Source organism: Strix aluco, chromosome Z, assembly GCF_031877795.1.
Source record: "Strix aluco isolate bStrAlu1 chromosome Z, bStrAlu1.hap1, whole genome shotgun sequence".
Taxonomy (NCBI): Eukaryota; Metazoa; Chordata; class Aves; order Strigiformes; family Strigidae; genus Strix; species Strix aluco.
In genome coordinates this window covers 75,827,063-75,848,038 of record NC_133971.1, presented here as the reverse complement: position 1 = coordinate 75,848,038, position 20,976 = coordinate 75,827,063, and the positions used below count along the sequence as shown (strand labels likewise).

Below are 20,976 nucleotides of genomic sequence, written 5' to 3'. Positions count from 1 at the left end.
TCCAGCTGCCCCTCCAGGAGAGGCTACAGCTGCTGTAGCAGGAGCAACAGATCCACGCAGCCCAGTTTAAAGGCACATCTGGTGCCAAAAAGCAGTTTTTATCAGCTCTTCAGCGAATATCCAAGAATGTGACCCAGAAAGGCTGAGGTGCTTGTGGGTTTGGACTGTTTGCGGCAGCCCCAGGACGGGGCACACAACCGGCATTGCTGTCAGCCACCCTGTAAAACACGACGGCTGATACTGGGGAGGTTTTCCGCAAACTAGCTGCTGATTTTCACACACTTTGCTGCCTGCCCCACCCCCAGCAGCGAGAGAATGCCCACCTCCTGAGGGCTACCGGGGCGACCCGCGGTGTATCACGGCACAGGCTGCCGCTCAGGAGACGGAGCGGCGGGGGATCGGGAGGGAACGCAGGCCGCTTCGGCAGGCGCGGGGCCACAGAGCCCCGTCAGGCCCCGGGGAGTGCAGCAGAGGAAAAGAGGAGAGGCGTGCGCGGGCCCGCCCGCTCCTCCGGGGACACCTCTGGGCGCGGAGCGCGTCACCGGAACCGTCCGTGCGTCGGCTGTGACCGATGATATGTCGGCGCGGGTCGATATCTCGGCGCTCGGCAGGCGGCGGCCATGGCGCTGAGCGGGGTGCGGGTGCTGGAGCTGGCCGGCCTGGCGCCGGCGCCGCTCTGCGGCATGATCCTCGCCGACTTCGGGGCCCGGGTGGTGCGGGTGGACCGCGTGCCCCGCTCCGCCGTGGCTACCGACGTGCAGGCCCGCGGCAAGCGCTCCATGTCGCTCGACCTGAAGCGACCCCGGGGCGCCGCGGTGCTGAGGCGGCTGTGCCGAGGCGCGGACGTGCTCCTCGAGCCCTTCCGCCACGGTGAGGCGGGGGGCGGTGATGGCGGGGCGTGGGGGCAGCCTCACGGAGGTAGTGTGGTGTACGCGGGCGGTCGGGTAGGTGGCAGTCAGGGGGCCGTGGGGTGCGGTGCTGAGGGGACTCGGATCAGGCTGTGACCTCTTGAAATGCACAGAGGAAAGTGGGAACAGAACAACTTCTGGCGGGTTATTTCGTGTGACTGGTTTCGTGTGACTGTGGGACGGGCCGGGGTTTGTGAAATTCAGCAGCCCTGCAACACCACAGGGAAGAAGCCATGGAAAGTGCTCAGCCGGGGCCTTGCCCCGCTGACTGAGACGCTGAGCAAATATCTCTGGATGGCACCAGAGGATGTCTGGGCTGAGGAATCATGCACGAGCTTGGGCATCAGTCCTGCAGTGATTTTTCAGGCCTGCTGATGTAATTCAAGTCACATTTGTAAAGCTGGCATCTGCGTAAGATGTAGCAGATAGTGGTCTAAGTCTCAGGAATCATAAATTCCTCTGAAGACAACAGATCTAACATGCTGTCTTTGTTTATAAACTGTACACAGGCAGTCATCTGGTGCTCATGCACAGGCTATTTTAGTATTCTTGCTGTTCCTTGAGGATGCTGTTCTCTTGTGAAGACGGTCATGAAGGTCAGGTTGGACGGGGCTCTGAGCAACCTGTTCTAGTTGAAGATGTCCCTGCTCATTGCAGGGGGCTTGGACTAGATGACCTGTACAGGTCCCTTCCAACTGGAACCATTCTGTGATTCTGTGATCATGCCTCAGTGGGGAACTAGCTGAAGTGTTTTGGGGTTCCTGCAGTCAGTTTTAGAAATAGAAGGCTGTATCAGTTAAACATCACACATCATAAACAAGTTACATATTCTGTGTCACAGATAATGCTTTTTCATTCTGAAAATGGTTTTATGATTGTGATGTTTTTTACCTTAAGACTTTTTTGTTTTGTTCCTCAGAAGCTGTGCAAACAAAATTAAGACATTAAATTCCATTCTTCACTGTAGCTAGTTTCTTACTATTTAGTTTGTTTTTTTTTCTTATCACAGAAATTTCTGTTTTCTTTGGTTTTAAAAGCACTTTTTTTTTAAAAAAAAATCTGGAAATGCAGGTAATCTTGTAACTAGACACCAGGTTTTATGGGCCTGTAACTGAACTATGAAAATCTGTGATCCAGCATGAAGCTGGTGTGAACCAGTGACAAGATGAGAGCCCAAGTGGCAGCAGAGTTTCTCTAAACACACATGTACCATTGACCTTCCGACAATGACTTTGTGACACCAGGGTTATTTGGCACCCAGTTTTCACTTATGCTTTTGAAATTCTTGCTCTTTATCAAATTTCACTGCTTTCTTCTTGGCGTTAATCACGTGCCACTGCCCAGTAAGTAACATGATAGAAATAGTTCTTAAGGCATTTGAAGGTTTAGTAATACTATGGCCTAGTCCATGAAACAAGTTGCGATAATAGATTCTGGGGCAGAATAGCCATTGAAATTACATTAACCATTCCCCTCCAAAGTGCGTCTCCCTGCAGTGCCAGTATGGACTGTAGGACATAGTTTGACCAAGCTCCACTGACCCAATAAAAATCCATAATTTATTTGCAACTTGAATTTTCTTCTTTTAAAAACCACTATTTTATAACTGCAAGATCAAAATTTTAGCCTTGATTACTATAAACCCATGCTGACCAACCTACATCTCATTGATTTCTAAAAGTTCCTTATTCTCTGCATTACAAAAGAACACGTTTTCTTCTGTGCGGTTGTTGCAGATCTGTTGTAGAATAGTGGCATGGTCCATTTGCATCAGTGAGTTAAAGGACAGAGGAACACACGAGGTACTGAGAGGCTAATATGGTGAGGAAAGAATATTCTAGTGAAAGACTGAAGCAATTGCAGGTCATTTTAATGTGGAATCCAGAAGAGTTTACTTTTTTTTTTTTTTCCTTTTCCTCCCCCGAGTCTTTGGTAGCTTTCTGTCCCATTCAACAGTACAGGGATTACAGCAAGCTGTTTGGCAATCTTTTGGGGAAGTAAAACTGGAAAAAAAGCTGAAAAAGAAGGGACCTTAAAACTTATTTCCACTTAATTGGCTTGTATTCAAAATGTATGCAGTATGTTGGTAATTGCTAACATTCTGGCTTTTCGCACTGTAATATGGATACTGAATTACAATATATTACTTCATAAATTGCAATTCAGTTCTGTTGTCGTGTAATTTAACTCTGAACCATATATATTTTGAGTCTTATTAAAAATAAATGTGAATTAGGATTCTGTGTCTTTGTCTTTTTAAGGTGTCATGGAAAAAATGGGGCTTGGTCCAGATGTCCTTCTGCAGGAGAATCCCAGACTCATCTATGCTAGACTTACTGGATTTGGCCAGTCTGGAAAATATGCCAAGTGTGCAGGTCATGACATCAATTATTTGGCTTTATCAGGTAGGCTGTAGAATTTCCTGTCAAATAAGTTTTTTTCCCCACTTAAATCAAGGTGCAAGAATTTATTGAAAGGTTATTTGCAGATAGCTCAAGTTACCTGGGGTGCAGTCTGATGAAATAGCTGATCAGATCTGAAGCGTCTCTGTCTGTGAAGGGAGGCTTTTCTTCTCCTTCTGTGTGCTTCTCCCTGCTCCTTTCTCTTAAGTCAGCTCTGATGGTTGCTTAACCCCCCTGTTAGCTCCCTCACAAGTCAGAAACTGGCCAGGAGAAATAAGGATGTTTTTCTGCCAGGTTATTGAGGTGAAGCAGTTCATTAAGGGATCCAACAAACATAAAAAGTCAGAACAAGAAAGGAGGAACATGGACTGCACGGGTTTTTCATTTTGGCAGCAGTAGTGAGCTGTTAGACTGGATCAGCATGTCTTCCCAGGCTACACAGTATTTTCCTTCCTTTGTGCTATTTTATCTGAATAAAGTTTTTCTCTTTGAAGAGAGGACTGAAGTTTTCATGCATTTTTGTCTTTCTTCAAGGCCTCTCTCCTAGAAAACCTGTGTGTTTATAATCCCAAAAGGGCTACACATTATTTTGCATGTCTGTGAGCAGCTTTTTTTGAGTGAAGAAAACTAGGCAGCCTAACCCATTTGAGCTCTTGTGCATTTCTGCTGTAAATATCTCTCCATTGATACTAACCAAAAGGAAAGCAGGCTTAAAATAAAGTGGCAATGCTATGTTTCCTTAAGGTGTTGTAGACGGTATGCTGGTTTTAAGTGTCACTATTCTACAAGTGTGTAGTAACAAACAATAACAAAATTACGCAACTCTGGTGATAGCAGTCAGTGTCATGCATGGCCCAGCTACTGCTGTTGACACTGCTTCTGTTTCTGTTGCTTCTGTGAGCCTGCAAGGGAGGTGCAAAAGTGGCCCAAAGCTTCTTGTCTTCCCACTGGACACAGCATTTCTTTTAGTCCCAGCAAAGGGCCAGAGCAGAGGCACTGCAAATGGGGTGATCTGGTATCACCTACTATGGGTTTCATCTTCCTAAAATCATTTTGCTTGAAATTTCACAGGTCAAGTTTTTCTGCTTATTTAAAAGAAACAGGGCAAGGTGTTTGGGAGGTATAATTCCTCAAAATGAGATCTCATATTCTGAGAATTTTCCTGATGAGCTTTGCCTTTTTTCTTTAACTAAAAAGTCGCTTGCATTGGAAACTCCAGATGTAAGTTAATATGTTAATCTGCTGGTGCCCGTGACAGCCTTTAGAATGTTAAAAGTGAGGTTTTAGTCAGGAACAGGGCTTTATGCTAGCACTACAGGGTCTGGAAATTTCTTTATACTGTGCACTCAGATGCTTGCACTTAGTGCATTAGACCATTAGCTAACTAAACAGCGCATCAGAGTCATGCAGTTCTCAGGAAATTTTGACCATGTGTGCCTCAAGTCTCAGATCTTAGACTACAGGCATAGGAGAGACATGATCATACTGCAGAGTTTCTTGCCTGCCCAAAGGGAGTTGCTATGAGGGAACTACAGAGTAAGGTGACAGTAAAGAGGTTGTTCAGGATGGCAGAGAAATGCTAACAGATGCAAAGCTCTTTCTGAAGTAAACTGGCTTAGCCTTTGCTCTGTTCCCTTTCATTTCTACATAATTGCTGGTATGAACATAGGTTCCCTGTGTCTGTGTTGTATGCAGTCAGAGGTAATCTTTCTGTGTTATTCACGCGTTCTTTTTATACCCAAAGTTGTTGGTTTTTTTTTTCCCAAAGGTAGTTGAAGAGGGAGGATAGGACAGAAGTGTAGTTTTTGGTGTGAAATCCTTTGTTATAATGTTTTTTGGATGAAATTTGTCCCTATAGAGCTAAATTATCAATGGTTTCTCTGTGAGACTTTTATTAATCTCTTCAATTAAATGCATCTTCACTGATAAGATTTCATATATTCTATCTTTTTGTGAATTAAAGAGTATTTGCTAAGACACAGCCGACTAGAGACAGAAAACTGTTGGTAGAAGTTTGCTTTATCCCTTGTTTGAAAAGAATGAAACTTTAATTGTAGAAATGTAGAAATGAATGTTTATAATTAATTTTATACTTCTGTTTGTTTTGTTTGCTCTACTGTCAGGAGTGCTGTCCAAGCTGGGTAGAAAAGGTGAAAATCCTTATGCACCCTTAAATCTTCTGGCGGATTTTGCTGGTGGAGGTGTCATATGCGCATTCGGCATTGTTACAGCCCTTTATGAACGTACCAGATCTGGCAAAGGGCAAATCATTGACGCAAGTATGGTAAGTTTGGTCTAAAGGTAGGTGGGGTTTCTGAGGTTGCTTGCTTGGGTTACTTTCCCAGTCTCAGTGTGTAAAATGGAGGAAATAGGAGCTATTTGTAAGGTTTATAATTGATAACTTGGTCAAGGGAAAGTAAGTAATACATAAAATAGCTATTACTTCATGTTCAAGCACTTTTTACATATCCCTGTTGCCATAACATCCTTAAGACATGGGACACCTACTGTGGCTTTCCCCCTGCACCATTCCCTCTTATTCCTTTTACCGGTTGCCTTCTTCACAAAATACTAACTGTATATATTTGATGAGTAAGCTTGGTGTATGAAGTAGGGTATCTAATAAACAATTAACATTGTGCATAGCAGCAAACATGAGGATCCTAATAAAATGAAGATTTGCAATAGCTTTATCCAAGATACATCTGCTTATGAATTTGTGACAGGTCGTGTCTTATTAGAAGCACCGTGCCCTCGAATAATTACACTGCCATGGGTTATTTCCAAGAATTGAATTTCAAACAGTTTGCATTTGTGGTGGTTTAGCCCCTGCCAGGGTCTGAAACCACGCGGCCGCTGCCCCTCCCCCACAAAGGGAGTGAAATACAAAGCCCCGGGGCTGAGATAAGGAGAGGTTTAATACAACAGAGCGACAGCAACACAACAAACAGCAACAATAACAGTAAGAATAACAGTAATAACAATAAACAGAGCAAAATATCTACCAGTACAGCAGTGAGAACAGAGCAAATCCCACAGTACACACGGTAACCCCTTGTCCGCTTCAGCGCCAGGAGGTGACCTCCACATGGTATCTGAATAACCTGGCTAGAGCTCCCCCCTTACTGCTGGGGAAACTTAACCCTATCCTGGCTAAACTATAGTACATAGCATTAATGTACTATAAAATAAATGAAAGGCTGAATGAGCTTAATAATGAATACTGTGGATTTTTTCATTGCAAGGCCACCCACTTACAGAGGAAAAATACATGTTTGCATTTATCCATGAAACCTATATTATATACAAGTGTTTTTTTCTCTCTGTCTCTCTGTCTGTTTTTCTTTTTAAAGACCATTGCAATTAAAATGGGACCTCCCTTCAAGATGTTGTGATACAGTGAAGGCTATCATTTGGACTAATATAAATTTGATATATATTGAAATATATATATAATTGAATATATTAAAAATATATAAATATATATTTATAAATTTATATGTATATATGTTTATATATACATTATATATACAAAATATATATATGAATTGAATATATATTGAAATACATATATCAATATAATTGAAATAATATAAAATGAATATATATTGGAAAAAATTATATTAATTGAAGAAAATCCCTTTGTTGAAGAGATCTTGAAGATAGAAGAATAGGAAGAGATGTTAGCTGTCTTGACTTGAGAAATTTTTTGACAAATTCACATGACAGTCTCAGAAACTGTCCTACATGAAAATTCTGTGGGATCAGTGCAAAACTGATTGTTTTAAAAACATTTGCAAAAATGTTTTTACCCTGACAATAGTTAGTAGTAGTTGATCGTCGAAGTGAAAAGCTTATAAACTGGAGTTCTACAGACATCTGTTGTTTTGTATTCACTGTTTTCTCCAATAAGCTGAAAAATGGATGAGTGATTGTGTTTAGTAAATTTACAGATGATACGTGTGTGGGAAGAACTACAAGTATGTTGGCCATTTGGATTAGAATTGAAAATGACCTTTTCAAGTTGGAGAAATGACCTGAAAAAAATTGGCTGAAATTTATGGAGACCAATGGTCTGTAGTCCTCTTAGGCAAAAACAATTAGCTGCACAAATGCAGTATGAGAACAATTGGCTACAAAACAATCCTGGGGTTTGTAGTAGTCACAAGCTGAACATGAGTCTACAATATCATGCTGTTGTAAAACACATACACACTGTATTAGGATGTATAAGCAGGAAATAGAGCCAGCAAACTTTCTGAAGTAATTCTTCTAACCTATTCAACATTTACAAGGCCTCAGGAAAATACTGTTTCTGATGCTGGCCATCATCTTTGAAAAAAAATGACCAATTTGAGGAAATCTGAGAAACACCACAAAAATGATGTGAGTCTGAAAATAAGACCTACAAAGAAAAATTGAAGGATTTTTGTATATTTTTGAACCAGAAACTGTGGAGAAGTGTGGCAAGTCTTCAAATATTTAAAAAGACATTTCTTGAAGTTTAGAGTATTACCTTATTTCACTATCAGTAGTTTAAGTCATTAAAAGAATTTGTTATAAGAAAATCAGTGTAAGTCCGGTAATGTCTTGGTGAGATCTGTGGCTCATTGGAAATGGAATGTGTATAGGTTTTTGTGGTTTTAAGACATCAAAACTTACCTCTTTCAGTTTTTTCTTGTCTCATTATATTTGCGGAATTTACAGTTCCCTGCTGATGTTCCTGGTGTCCTGTGAAACAGATGTAATATTGTCCAGTGTCACAGCATGTGCTTTACCTGACATCTTATTATGTTCCTTTCACCTGAACAGACTTTCAGTGAGACAGTTAATGAAAAACATACATGCATCATCAACAGCAAAGACAGTTAAATAGACTGGGTTGATGACCCTGTTTTTATATATAAGTTTGTTTCATGGAGGTAGATATTTTTAAAATGACAATACCACAGCACTTCAGCTGTCATTTCATTTTAACATTCTTTTTTATTTAATAGCCCTGTTACTTAAGTTGTTGTACAGTTTAGGTAGTCTCAGTGTTAACAGCTCTGACACACGGTGGAATTTTTTATAGTAGAAGAGGGAGAATTAATTTCTTTTTTCACAGCTTTGTGTCCTCAGGATTTCTTTTATTGAGTTTTCATCTTCATAGATTGTTTTACTGACCACTTGTTTATTTTTCCCCTTTTATTGCAATGTCTATTTTTCAGAAGTAATCTAAAAAATTAAATATTTCTTGTCTTTGAGATTAGTAATTCTGAATTGAGATCCAAATTTTTGTGATAGAAGAATTTGTTATTTATCTTTTATTTCTAATTAATATACTGAAAGCTGAAAAATGCTTTGGGTGCATTATTATGATCAGTAATACACACATGAGGAACTCCTCTAGTTAGTGAAACTGAACTGGTACAAGAAGAGGTTAGGATCAGGCCAAGGGCTAGATTTGCATCACCTATTCAGTGTCCAGTGTTATTGTTGCACTGCATAAAAAGTAGACACCAGGGCCTGTGTTTCCAGGTATCTACCTCAGAAGAATTAAATGCCTGGTCTGAATTGATTCATGTTAGTTAGTGTCTCTTCTCATTGACTGTATAGGGATCATAGGTATCTTACAGTGAGCCTGATAGTTCCTGTGTGCTGAGTAGGACGTGGAGTGGACACTGCAATATGATACAGTAGGCACACTTGTACATCTGCTTTCTTGCACCACACTGGAATAGAGGCATGTGAGTCAGGGCCACACTTTAGGTTCACTCTAAAGTCAGACACAGAGTCTTCTGCTGATGGTAGGCATCTGACCAAACATGACACACTCTTTGTGAAAAGAGCCACAGTAGAAGATGGTGGTAGTGATCACTTGCATAAGAGTCTCATGGCAAGACCATTTAGCTGTCCAACGGAAGACTGGCGTTCCAGTTTTTTCTCAGCCTGGAGGTATTTAAAACCAAAACTCCCACATCGTAGAGGCATTCATCAGTCACAAGGGTAAAGATTAGGTTGGTGTGGGTTCGTTCTCAGTTTTGTTTGAACTGTTTCACTCTGCAGAAGGAACAGAAGACTTATGGAGCAGACAGGTCGCCTAGCAGGGTGATGCCTCTGGATTCTTGTTCTGTTTCAGAGTCTGCTGATGCTTTTAGCTTGAGGGAGCCATTAAGTGAAACACATAACTGCTACTGTAATCATTCTGCAATTATGGCTAAGTGGAGTCTCCCCAGGTTGTCCTTTTCATGTTTTGAAAGAAAGCGACCACATTAGTGTGTGTGTGTGTGGTGTTATTTGAGCATACCTTTGGAGGTTTGGTGCAGATGTTAGACACATTTTCTCTTGTCTCTGAATTGCAGTGGGCCTCACGCATAAAGTAGCTGTCCAGTTGTGCAGCCAGGGATATTTCTAAAGGCCCTATACCGGTCCAAAACAGATGTGCTATTTTAAGTGTTTCCAGGGCAAGTAGCGCTGTGCATAGGTATTGGAAGTAGTTCCGTCAGCACCAAAATCTAATTTGCAGTTAGAGTTTATTCTGATATTATCCTCATATATTATTATCCTTACTTCCAATGGTTTCTGCATATTTTTGTTAATATGAGCAGTGGAAGATCAGATCAGTAGTAAAGCAAACACTATTTTGATATCCTTGCAGTCATTTTGCAAACATGTAGATGAAGGTATACATTATTTTATCATGTGAAGGTACTTTATTTGACTGTAACATATGACAAGCAGGACAGAAGTATTCTTGTCCTTGTGGTGGGTACATGAGAAAGAGGCCGAGTAATACACATTAAATGAACAACCCTTCATGACTGCATCCTGCAAAGATTTGCATGTTTTAAATTCTTGCTTAGAAAGGTAGAAACTAATAGATCTTTCCACATGAAAATTCAGTAGCTTTTTATTTTGGTACAGTCTCTGTGCTTCTCTCTATAGACAATATTGGGTTAATTTTACACAGCTGAAAATGCATGAATCAAAATGATACTCAAAATGATACAGCTCAGATTTTTCTCTCTTCCACTGGAATGTTTCTGACCATATACTGTTACTGCCTCATCTTCTCTTACAGTTTTTCTAATGCAGTTGGAAGAAAATGGATTCTGCTGGAGAGCAAAAACTAGGATGTGATTTTGCTTAGAAAGACAGGTAGAAGCTTGATAATTGTTGAAAGGCTGAAGAAACTGAATTTTCATCTGGTCGTTCTCCACATAGCCAAAATTTTAAGGAGCAAATTGGAACAGGATTAATTGTGTTTTCTAGTGCTGTATTCATCAGACACTTGCCTATTTAGAGATTACCTTGCTAGGTCTATGTACCTGCCAGTGATGACAGTTGGAGAATTTTTGTTTTAACTTAGTGATGGAGATGCACTTCCCAGTTCCCATGGTATAAAAGAGCTTTAACCTTTGTTTTCCTTCCAGTTTTATTCTAAAAATAGCAGTCATCTTCTAATCTGCAAATTCAAAGAAGTTAATGTTGAGATAAAAATTTGACACTTAGAGGACTGGTATAGGCATCTTGATTTCCAGAGGTTTAGAAAGCTTGACACCTGTCAGATACTTAATGTTCTATGGAGCTAAGAAGCTTGTCTTAAAATTACTTACATTGTCTTTGTGAACTCCTAATTATTATAAACTTGCTAAACTATAAAACTCTGTGCGTTGAACGTGTGTTATCCATCTGAAGCTGCATTTTTACTTTTATGCTCCTTCTTTAATTCTAGCTGATTTCACATATGCTATATAAACAGTAACTGAAAATTCTAAGAAATTAAAACTGCTTACCAGAGATTTTGTCATTAAAAATCTTAGCAAAGGACAGAACTGGTAGTAGTTTTTTGCTGTTTTGTTTTATGTAGAATTAAGGTAACATGCCAACTAATTTGCTGAAGCTGTTTTTTTCCCGGTAAATCTTCAAGGTAGAAGGAGTAGCATACCTAAGCTCTTTCCTGTGGAAATCACAAAGTTTGGGACTTTGGAATAGACCTCGAGGTGAGAACCTGCTGGACAGTGGTGCACCTTTTTTTGAAACCTACAAGACCTCTGATGGAAAATTCATGGCTGTTGGTGCCCTTGAGCCTCAATTCTATGAGCAGTTCATAAAGGGTAGGTAGCTTGGAGCAGTTGTTTCACATCAGCAAAGCATGACTGAATGAATTCTTCAATACTTGGTTTTGATTTATGACATTGGTTAGGTTAATATCTTTGCAAAAGCCAAACACTTCTTGAAACTAATTGGCTAGTAGTGTAGCAGTTTAGTTGACTTTCTTCTTCTAGCAATTGAATTCTTTCTTTTTCATCCCTTCTTCATTTTACCCTCAGAAAATACCCTTAAATTACAGGTTTTCTTCTGGAGTTACGGTAATGGTAGTCTGTGATATGGCTGGAGCGCTAAACAACTACATTTGGAAACCACTTTTTTCAAGGGATTGTGAACATACTTTAAAAACCAGACCTAATTCTTTGGTGTTGCAAATAAAATTTCAAGCAATTTCAGTTATTTGTGCTATATTTTTTAAAAAAATGTTTCTTTATAGAATGGAATTTTTCTACAAGCAAAGTCAGCTTTATAAATTAATTTCCACCACACAATTTCAGCTTTTAGTGTCAAGCTGTGGATATAATTTTTATATTTGACTGAAGACTCTTTAAATATGACTGTAAAATATGATTTATCTCTTTGAGAAATTGGAATGGGTCATGCAAAATAGTTGTGTGATGTTAAACCAGAAATTTGCAGGTGTCTCTCTACGTTTAATCTGTGTGCTTCAAGCTTTTGATTAGATGTGCTTTTAGCTTCTTACTGGTTATTTAAAAATAATTTCTTCTGTTGTGTTCCTTTGGTAGATTATTATGCTTTCCATACAGAATATATGAAAATATAAAAAATTCAGAAAAGAATTTGGTATTTATTCTCTTTCAGTTATTCTGAATATGAAGCATATAAAAAGTTCTCAGTCTAATTTTAGTTTTGCTTAATGAGTAGAAGGAATACCAAGGAAGGGTATACATGAAGTGGATATACCCAGTGTTATATGAACCACTTTTGTATGTGCATGACTTATATGTGGTAAATCTTTGCTGAGTGAGGATGGCAGTGGTGTAGCTCCTTATTCTTGCTCAGTCTCTCCCCACTGATTGTTCTTTGAGTTGTAGCATTGATACGTGTACTGGTTTTGGCTGGGATAGAGTTAAATTTCTTCACAGCAGCTTGTATGGGACTGTGTTTTGGATTTGTGCTGAAAGCAGTGTTGATAGCACACTGATGTTTTAGGTTTGCTGAGCAGAGCTTACACAGCATCAAGGACTTTTGTGCTCCTCACACTGCCCTGCCAGCAACTAGGCTGGGAGTGCACAGGAAGGTGGGAGAGGACACAGCCAGAACAGCTGACCCCAGCTGACCAAAAGGATACTCCATACCATATGATGTCATTCTCAGCAATAAATGGAGGTGGGGGGGAGGCTGACAGGGGGGCCACTTGCTTGAAGACTGGCTGGGCATCAGTTGATTGATGGCAAGCAGTTGTTTTCATTTACATCACTTGTCTTTCTTGGGTTTTATTTTCCTCTCTCTTTGTTATTATTTTTTTCATTCTTTTCCTTACAGGTTTTAAACTTATTGTTTGTGATACTAAACTGGTTTTATCTCAAACCATGAGTTTCTTCCTCACTTACCATTCCAGTTCTCCCCCCATCCCACAGGGGGGAAGGGGAGTGAGTGAGCAGCTGTGTGGTGCTTAGTTGTTGGCCGGGGTTAAACCATGATGATTCCTGTCACAGTCGATTACTGCCAGCTCAGTCCCAATCAGCTATGTTGTGCTAACAAGAGCATAGTCAGTGCCAGGGCCTGCACTTCTAGGAATGTTTGAAATTCAGAAGCATGGTAAAATGAAATGAAGGTATAGGGTTGTAAGGTGGGGTATGGTGAGCAGGATTCCAAAGAGAAATCTTTTTCTATACACTTTGGCTTTGTTCTTTTGCAGTCTGTGGTGCTCCCAAAGTTCTTGCCCGTCTGTGGCTGTAAATGGCTGCTTCTCTGTGTAGTTTAAAAAGCACTGTGCAATTGTGTAGAATATCCAAATTGGTACATGCTGATACATGAAACACATCAGGCAGGCTCCTGGAGTGTCTCAGGTACATGTCCAGCATTAAGTGCTGCCCCCAGATCAGATGTCAAGTTTGGAAGAGCCACGTCTTTGACTGAAGAAGCTGGTACTTTGTCCCTCATTGTCCTGACAATAACTTGTTTGCGAACTCCAGTTCTAAGCTACACAGTCATGAAAAAGAAAGTATAGTTGATTATTCCATACTTTGCATTTCTTTGAAATGTTATTCTCATCCAATCCCTTAAGATATTTTTGCTTGCAAGAAATGGAGTTGGAGAACAAAAATAAATATAAAACTGTATCAAAGTAAAATGTAAATCCTTGCTCTGGAAGTTTGGGAATTTGGAATTCCAATACATGTCTTCAGGAGGAATGCCTGTATTAAACAAAAAGGAAACAAGAAAAGAGTAAAGCTGCCTACTCGAATACCCATATGTTTGGCTTAAAGTGATCAAACACTGGCCTGCAGTATTCATGGCTGCAGTATTCTATTCTTCTCTAGAGATAATTTGAATAGTGCTTACTTTTAAGCTATAGGAGTGGGACAGCATCTGTATTTGTTCAAAAAGAAAACAAATTCTGTAATTAATAGAATCTGGTCTTGTTTGTCACTCTTCTTCTCTCAATCAGCCAGCCAGCTTATCTAGAAAGACTCCAGAGGTCAGGCAATATAACATGATCACTGGCTGATCTCTGTCTTATTTAGGTAACTCTTTACTGAGGAAAATGCTAAAATTCTCTGTTTTCCTCTTAGTTGTTTCTCAGAAATTTGGAACATAAAGTTGGAGCAGCAGCTATGAATTTACCTATCTATATTGGAGCACCCACATTGGAAAACTTTATTTTCATGTTTGAAGGTATTCCTTATGGTTACAATCCACAGAAATGGCTGTTAAAATCACAGCTGAAGTTTCAAAAATAGTTATTCCAGCAATAAAGAACTGGTGTATCCATTTGTAAGTAGACAACAACTGCAGTCACAGCTGTGCTTGTGTTTCAGTCTGTTTCTGTCATATTTAAAAAATCCAATGTACAGACTACAGTCTTCTAAGGAAATTTTACTTTTTGCCTTTAATTGTATCACAATCTTTGCTTGTTTACAGTCAATATCTTCTTTCTTTATTTTGTAAAAGTGTGTGGTTTAAAGTATCAGATGGAACTCAAGATTTTTTTCATGATATTGCATTTAAAATAAGTGGTCTTTCTTAATTGCATTTTAGGTGCATATTATGAATTGCTCAGATTTTCACATAGGAAATATTTATCCCCTTCAGTACTTATGGTTTCAAGCTTTCTGAAGCAATAGTGTACTAAATTAGAACAGCAGATCCTTCTTGTGTCTTAGGGATTTTTTGCTTTCTGGGATATCTGTTTCAGAAATTCAATTCAGAATTTAAGCCTTTGAATGTTATAGGGAAGAAAAAGCTGCTTGTGAGAATTGTATTGCTCTTTCACAGACCCGAGGAGCTTTGATTTAGGCTGAGTCGTCTGTTCCAGGCATTAATTCCCTGCTTTGAAGTAGTTCTAAAATTCTATGTTCCAGTTACAATTTCTGTAATTTTATTTCGTATTTTTTTCCCATAATTCTGGTCAGTTCTGCTGGTGAACTATTTGGTGCTGTTCCAGATGAAATATATTCAAAAGCCACTTTATGTCTCTCTATCCATATTCAGAGAGTGAGTTCCTTTTGCCACTCCTCTATAATGAGAACACAAAGGTATGATTGTTGCAGATGTAAGAGGTGGAGATTTAAAGATTGCAGAATTGAGAAAGGGACATGATTTCTGAACCATTTGTCACTGGTCACAGAATTCTGGTTAGCTGAAGTGAAACTTAATTTCTTTTGGTTTGGTTCACTATAGTGTTTCCCTGCAGAATTAAGAACCCACTACTGGACCAGTGTGCAGTTAATGACATTGTGAGGAAAGTTCTTAAGGGGTCTGCAGAGGGAAACTCAGTAAGTTTAAGAAAATACAGCATCTTAGTTTGAGAAGATGGTTGGCTTTGTAGATTGTGCTCAGCAGGGAAAATAAAATTTCTGCTTACCACAAATTACGAGTTTTTAAGAAAAGGTTATATATGAGAAACTGAAGCTATATAAAATAGATATGGTAAATAATTGCTGTAGTAGCTGTAGTATAAGGAGTTGTATTTTGGGCTCACTATAGACTATTACTGTTAACAAACATGCTGTAATCCTCTTGCTTATATTAATTTTATTACTACAAAAGTCAGCCAATAAATAACTAAAATGCTGTTGCATCTTATGAAAAATCTGATGTAAGAAACATGTGCTTCTAATGTTAAGTCTCAGTGTTTTAGCAGAAAGAGACAGAGTGTCTTCCAGCTGACCTGCAAATTGCTTCTGCAGGTTTCTCTTGATTTTTAGCAATATATGCTTAGTATTGTTGTAGCCAGACTACAAGAGGCATGCAGAACACAGTAAATTTTGATTGATTCTGTGTTACCATGTGGTGTAAACTCAGTTACATAAGGTGAACTTAGTATCACCTTACATCAATGTAGAAAGCACTAACAGTCACTAAAGTTCTGAACATGTATTTCATAGTACTCCTTTCATATTACTTTGATACTCCTGCATTGTGTGACTTCTATTTAAAAAGAAGGGAAAAAAATGAGGAAGCTCTTGAAAAATACAGTTTACATCATTATGAAGGATTTCCACAGGGCTCTCAGTTTTGTGACTGTATTGTGTACTGTATTAAAAATCTGTTAATGTACTGAATTCAATACCAGATTGTTATTAAGACATCTAAAGTGCACAGTTTCCTCATCACGTTTTAGACACCCTCTGTAATACATAACGTTAAGTTTTACTTGAATTTACTGATGATAAGCCTTAAACACTGTACAAGTACTGTAGAGGATCAGGTTCTTGCTGCACCAGAAGATTTGCAATTGTGGTAATTAAATATGTAAACTTGGCGTACAGCTATGGATGCATTTGCAGCGATGCTCTGGTAGTACTCTGGGCCTGGTCAACCTTTTGCTGAACTGTCACTTTCTAGAAAATTATTTAGTTCTGGAAACTTTGAGCAGAGAAGGAATTTTGCATAGTTACTTTAATGAACTTCACTGCTGTCTTGGAATATTCTAAAGTTCAATTCCCTCTCAGAGTGAGAATGAATTCTATTTAGAGAGAGAGCAATGACATACACCTTATGGCGGTGGTTTGGGCTAAAATTAAGGATTCCCGTACTAGATGGTTCTGTTCTGTCGTGTTGTGGCAACATAATTTCAAAATTACTGTGCTATCAACATATAATTTTGAAAGGAAAATCAGCAAATTAAAGCAAGCAAATCCTGAACAAAGTTCTGCTAGGGATCCCAAATAATCTTTTAAAATAGCATGGCTGAAATAGTGTTTATTTCCAACATACCAGAGCAACTTCGCTCATTTATGTATGAATTCTACTGTTTTCTCTCTTGAAATAGGTGCCTAATTTTACTGCAGTTTGTCTAAGAAGTTCTGTAGAAATAGAGATTTCAATTTGTTGAATTAATAAATGACGTGCAGATAATATGTCAATAAAGCTATAGCATTTAAAGGAGACTTAAAGCTATATCATTATAAGGAGACATAGTTTTAATTTTTCAAAAATTTCAGAGTTGTGCTGGAGTAGGTTACTGGGCTTTTCTAAACAAAAATCCTTAGATGAAAATTTGAACAAAAAACCTTGGAAACAGGTTGTGATTGCTTTACCAGATATTCTGTATAAAAGATACTTTGCTTTTGATTATGTCGGGTGAAACCTGTCATCCTGTGGTATCCCAAACAATTCTGTGCTGTGTGTTTCCTTGTTGACTCAGTCACTCCAGCTGTGATTCTGTTTGTCTGCACCACAAACGGTTAGTACAGGCTGGAAAATGAGAAGCTGTAGTGCTTAAATGCTGTCGGTTCATGCTATTTAAAGTTGAAGTCTTCAGTGGTCAGTGGAAAATGAGCATGTAATATTAAATTCCAGGTTCTGCATATTGTTCTATTTTGCTAGAGCATGTATGGTTAGGTTCAGCCAACTTTCCATCTGGCATGATCTTCAAATATAATTGTGTAATGGGATAATAATGGTAGGGCTCTGTTCATGTTGGACTGGCTACTGGAACACAAACCATAATTAATAAGCAAATAAATACTTATGAAACAATGTTTCCAACTGATGAGATTTCATGCATTGAGATGGAGCCTCAGATAGTGTGTTGCTACTTGGCTTTACTTATTGTGGAAGTTAAATTTGACTAAGCTCCTAGTTCTTAAGTAAACTGTATAGCACTGTTCATCTTTTAATATTGTACTTTGAAGATTAATAATCAAATTAATTTTGAAAGCATTGTTAGCTTCTATTTAATTTGAATGCACAACCAGTATGAGTAATCTTCAGCTGATCTTTTTTTAGGATGATATAAATGGTTATGAAGACTAGGTTGTAAGTTTAGTGATTTAAGGTGCATGTGACTTGGTAACTTGATAAGGACTGACGCGTACCTTGTAGCAGTTCTTATCCTGACATTTGTAGGAATCTCTCATAAGGTATGACGATGCTTATTCTGATGGTGTTGATTTTCTTCTAAACATCAACTGCACTATTGTATTTCTAAGTCTAGAGATTGGCAATTTCTCTGTGTTTTCCTTTGCAGTACTAAAGTAAGATTTCAAAGCATGTATTTGTTTTCAAAGTTACTATTTAAGGATTTGTGATCAACAGTGAAATTCTTAAATGTTATGATAACTTGGGGGAAACTATGAGCCCCAAGACGTGCATGTAGTAAAGTCTATGAACAGAAAGAAAGAACTTAAAGAGCAGAAGAATGGACATTATCTCCATTTCTTCTCCCCTTTATGTTTCAATAGCTGTATGTCTTCTCTTAGGGATAAGGAAGCTATAGAAACAGAAGATACAGAAAGTTTTTTCTGCCTATCTACACCTAAAGATTAGAGGAGTTCTGTGTCAATTTACCTGTAAACAGGCATCTGGTAGCCAAGCCTGTTAACAGTTGCAAGTCAAATCATCAGTCTGATACCAGATATCCAAAGATAAAAGAGAGAATGTTCAAAATTAAATTTTTGCAGAACTCCACATTTTCTCTGCCTTTTATGCAGAGCTCTAAGCAGCTCCCTTTTTTTGTTGTTTGTGAAGCATTATGATAGTTGCTCTCTAGCCTTTCTAATTTCTCACATTAACTTCTTTCTTATCCCTGATTTTTCTGAATTTTTCCTGCTATATTCATGCTCCTGAATTTCAAGATGTGGCTGTTTGGACAGCCTTCAATATACCACTTCTGTTTGATATCACAGACTCTGTTTGTACCTCTGTTTGTACTATCTCCATTCTGAAAGTGTGGTTTAATTGCCTTTTCTCTTTCTTGTTTCTTACCTCCTTTTTGAGATAAACCCTACAAGAAATAACAATTCTTGTATCTCCTTGAAGTAGAAGAATGGAAGGGTAGGGAATGTAGAGAGCAGAATCCTTGAGAACAGAAACAGAGATGGGAAACTGGCTGCACAGGAGAGAAGTAAACTCCCCAGGGAGAAGGAAGGTGGTGCTTAGTTAAGAGAAGGACCTAGGGCTTGCCTAGTTCAGAGAATTTTCAGTACAAAGCTTGTGTGTCCATCTTCTGCTCTTGTGTTTTAGAAGGGATGTGTGTATTGCATACCTACATGGGCCATGTGACTGATCTGGGAACAGAGTTCTTAAGCAGTTAGTGAGTGTAACTCACTATGGGTTTAGCTTTTCCAAAAGCTATGGGTTAGCTATGGGCTTCACTTTTCCAAAAGAGCAGCAGTGGAGAGTTGGAATCTGGGAAGTGTGCAGAAGAAGGCAGAGCAGCAAACACTGCTGGAGTCCATTTGGAGGGAGGGGGTCGAGAAGCAAGTCAGTTAGCCTGCAGGCACCTGCAGCTGAGCTACCTCATGTACATCAAGCCTGGGTATATCCATCCACAACATCTTCTCATCACTGGCCTAGAAATAACCCGATCGTGTTGGACTTCAAACACTCTAGCCTACTGAATGTCCAGCTCCAGCAGATGTACTGGCTTCTATGAGGTAAGTATGTTACTGTAGTCCAAGATCCATTCAGCAGACTTTTGTGTTGCTACTGCCAGGTAGAGAGTACAATACCTGTTAAAGAAAGATGTTCTCAGGACAAAATGTTATCCTTAGGCAGCTGCTGCTCTTATGTTTATACAACTGAGTGTTTATGGTATGTACTTAGTTAAAAGGCTGTAGCTGTTGTGGTTTAGTCAAGTAGTAGAACATTTTATTCTTCTGCTCCCTCCTCATAGATAACCTAATAAAGTTTGAAGTGACTTTCAGTTAGTGTGCTCTGCTGTGTTGGACTGCCTACAAAATATTAGCTTCTTGAGTAACATACTTAGGTGAGGGCAGCACTTGGTAATTTATCTAAGCTATACTATAGTTAAACTCTGCTTTTCTCCTTTCAGGTCTTGGGCTAGATTCAGATAAACTTCCCAGTCAGTTGAGTTTCTCTGACTGGTCTGAAATGAAGAAAAAATTTGCATCCGCGTTTGCACAGAAGACACAAGCTGAGTGGTGCAGCATATTTGAGGGTACTGATGCCTGTGTGACCCCTGTTTTATCCTTTGATGAAGTTGCCTCACATCAACATAACAAACAAAGAAATTCTTTTATCAAAAATGATCAGGAAGAGATAAGTCCTAGACCTGCTCCTCTTCTATCAAGGACCCCCGCTGTTCCATCGTTTAAAAGAGATCCTTTTATAGGAGAACACACAGAAGAGATACTTCTAGAATATGGATTTACTAAGCAAGAGATTTCTAAACTTTATTCTGATAAAGTGATAGAATCCAATAAACCAAAAGCTAATTTATAATCTCTAACTATGCAGATCAGACAGATTTCAGGCTGATACAGTAAACTTTTATGCATTAAAATTTAATTATATGACAAATAAATGTTTGCCTGATACTGCTTTTAAATAATTTTTTTAAAATTATTGAAGTTTTAAACTTAATTGAGACAGTGGAAATCATGTACTTGTGTACCTGGAAGACCTGCAGTCTAGAATGATACCAAGATTGTGTTCTGAAGATGTACACAGTTTGCTTAGTAAGCAGCTGTAAATCTTCAAAATGTTTCTTTAAATATTGTATCCTCTGAAATGTTTATTTCTTTTGATTCTTAATTACATCGTGGCTTTGTAATAGATGTTGTAATTACATGAAGGCAATACTTTTCATAAAATACAGTTATGTAGAAGGGCTTTTTTTCTCTATCCTATCATATTAGTTAATTTGCCTTATGCCAAAATAATGATCGAAATAATGCTGTTTTCTTATGTGCTGCTGCAGAGTTATTATCATAAAGTAATTCTATTTAATAGCCTGACTACATTTTCTTAATTGCAGTCTCCTGATTATATTACATTTGGAATTTCAGTTTGCCTAGAAAATCACTTCACAATAAAATTTCTTATTTTAAAATAGCTGCCAAGTATTAATCCTTTCCCCTCTTTTTGGAAAAATGGCAGGCAGCTTAGCTGCACAGATTTTAAACAGTGGTTATTCC

General features: G+C 38.7%; 1 protein-coding gene across 1 annotated transcript; it reads left to right on the top strand.

Moving 5' to 3' along the window:
• Positions 1 to 549: 549 nt before the first annotated feature.
• On the top strand, positions 550 to 20,893 carry AMACR (alpha-methylacyl-CoA racemase). The gene is made up of 5 exons (XM_074812680.1): positions 550 to 870; positions 3,170 to 3,313; positions 5,434 to 5,594; positions 11,223 to 11,409; positions 19,872 to 20,893. Exons 1-5 carry the CDS (start codon positions 621 to 623, stop codon positions 20,279 to 20,281), a joined length of 1,152 nt encoding a protein of 383 aa, XP_074668781.1. The 5' UTR covers positions 550 to 620; the 3' UTR covers positions 20,282 to 20,893.
• Positions 20,894 to 20,976: the final 83 nt, after the last annotated feature.

What these genes read in the sequence shown, in the direction of transcription:
- AMACR (XM_074812680.1), top strand. Translation starts at nt 621, where the DNA reads ATGGCGCTGAGCGGGGTGCGGGTGCTGGAGCTGGCCGGCCTGGCGCCG. An exon ending in CCTCGAGCCCTTCCGCCACG is followed by an intron (nt 871 to 3,169) that starts GTGAGGCGGGGG and finishes TGTCTTTTTAAG; the next exon opens with GTGTCATGGAAAAAATGGGG. An exon ending in CAATTATTTGGCTTTATCAG is followed by an intron (nt 3,314 to 5,433) that starts GTAGGCTGTAGA and finishes CTCTACTGTCAG; the next exon opens with GAGTGCTGTCCAAGCTGGGT.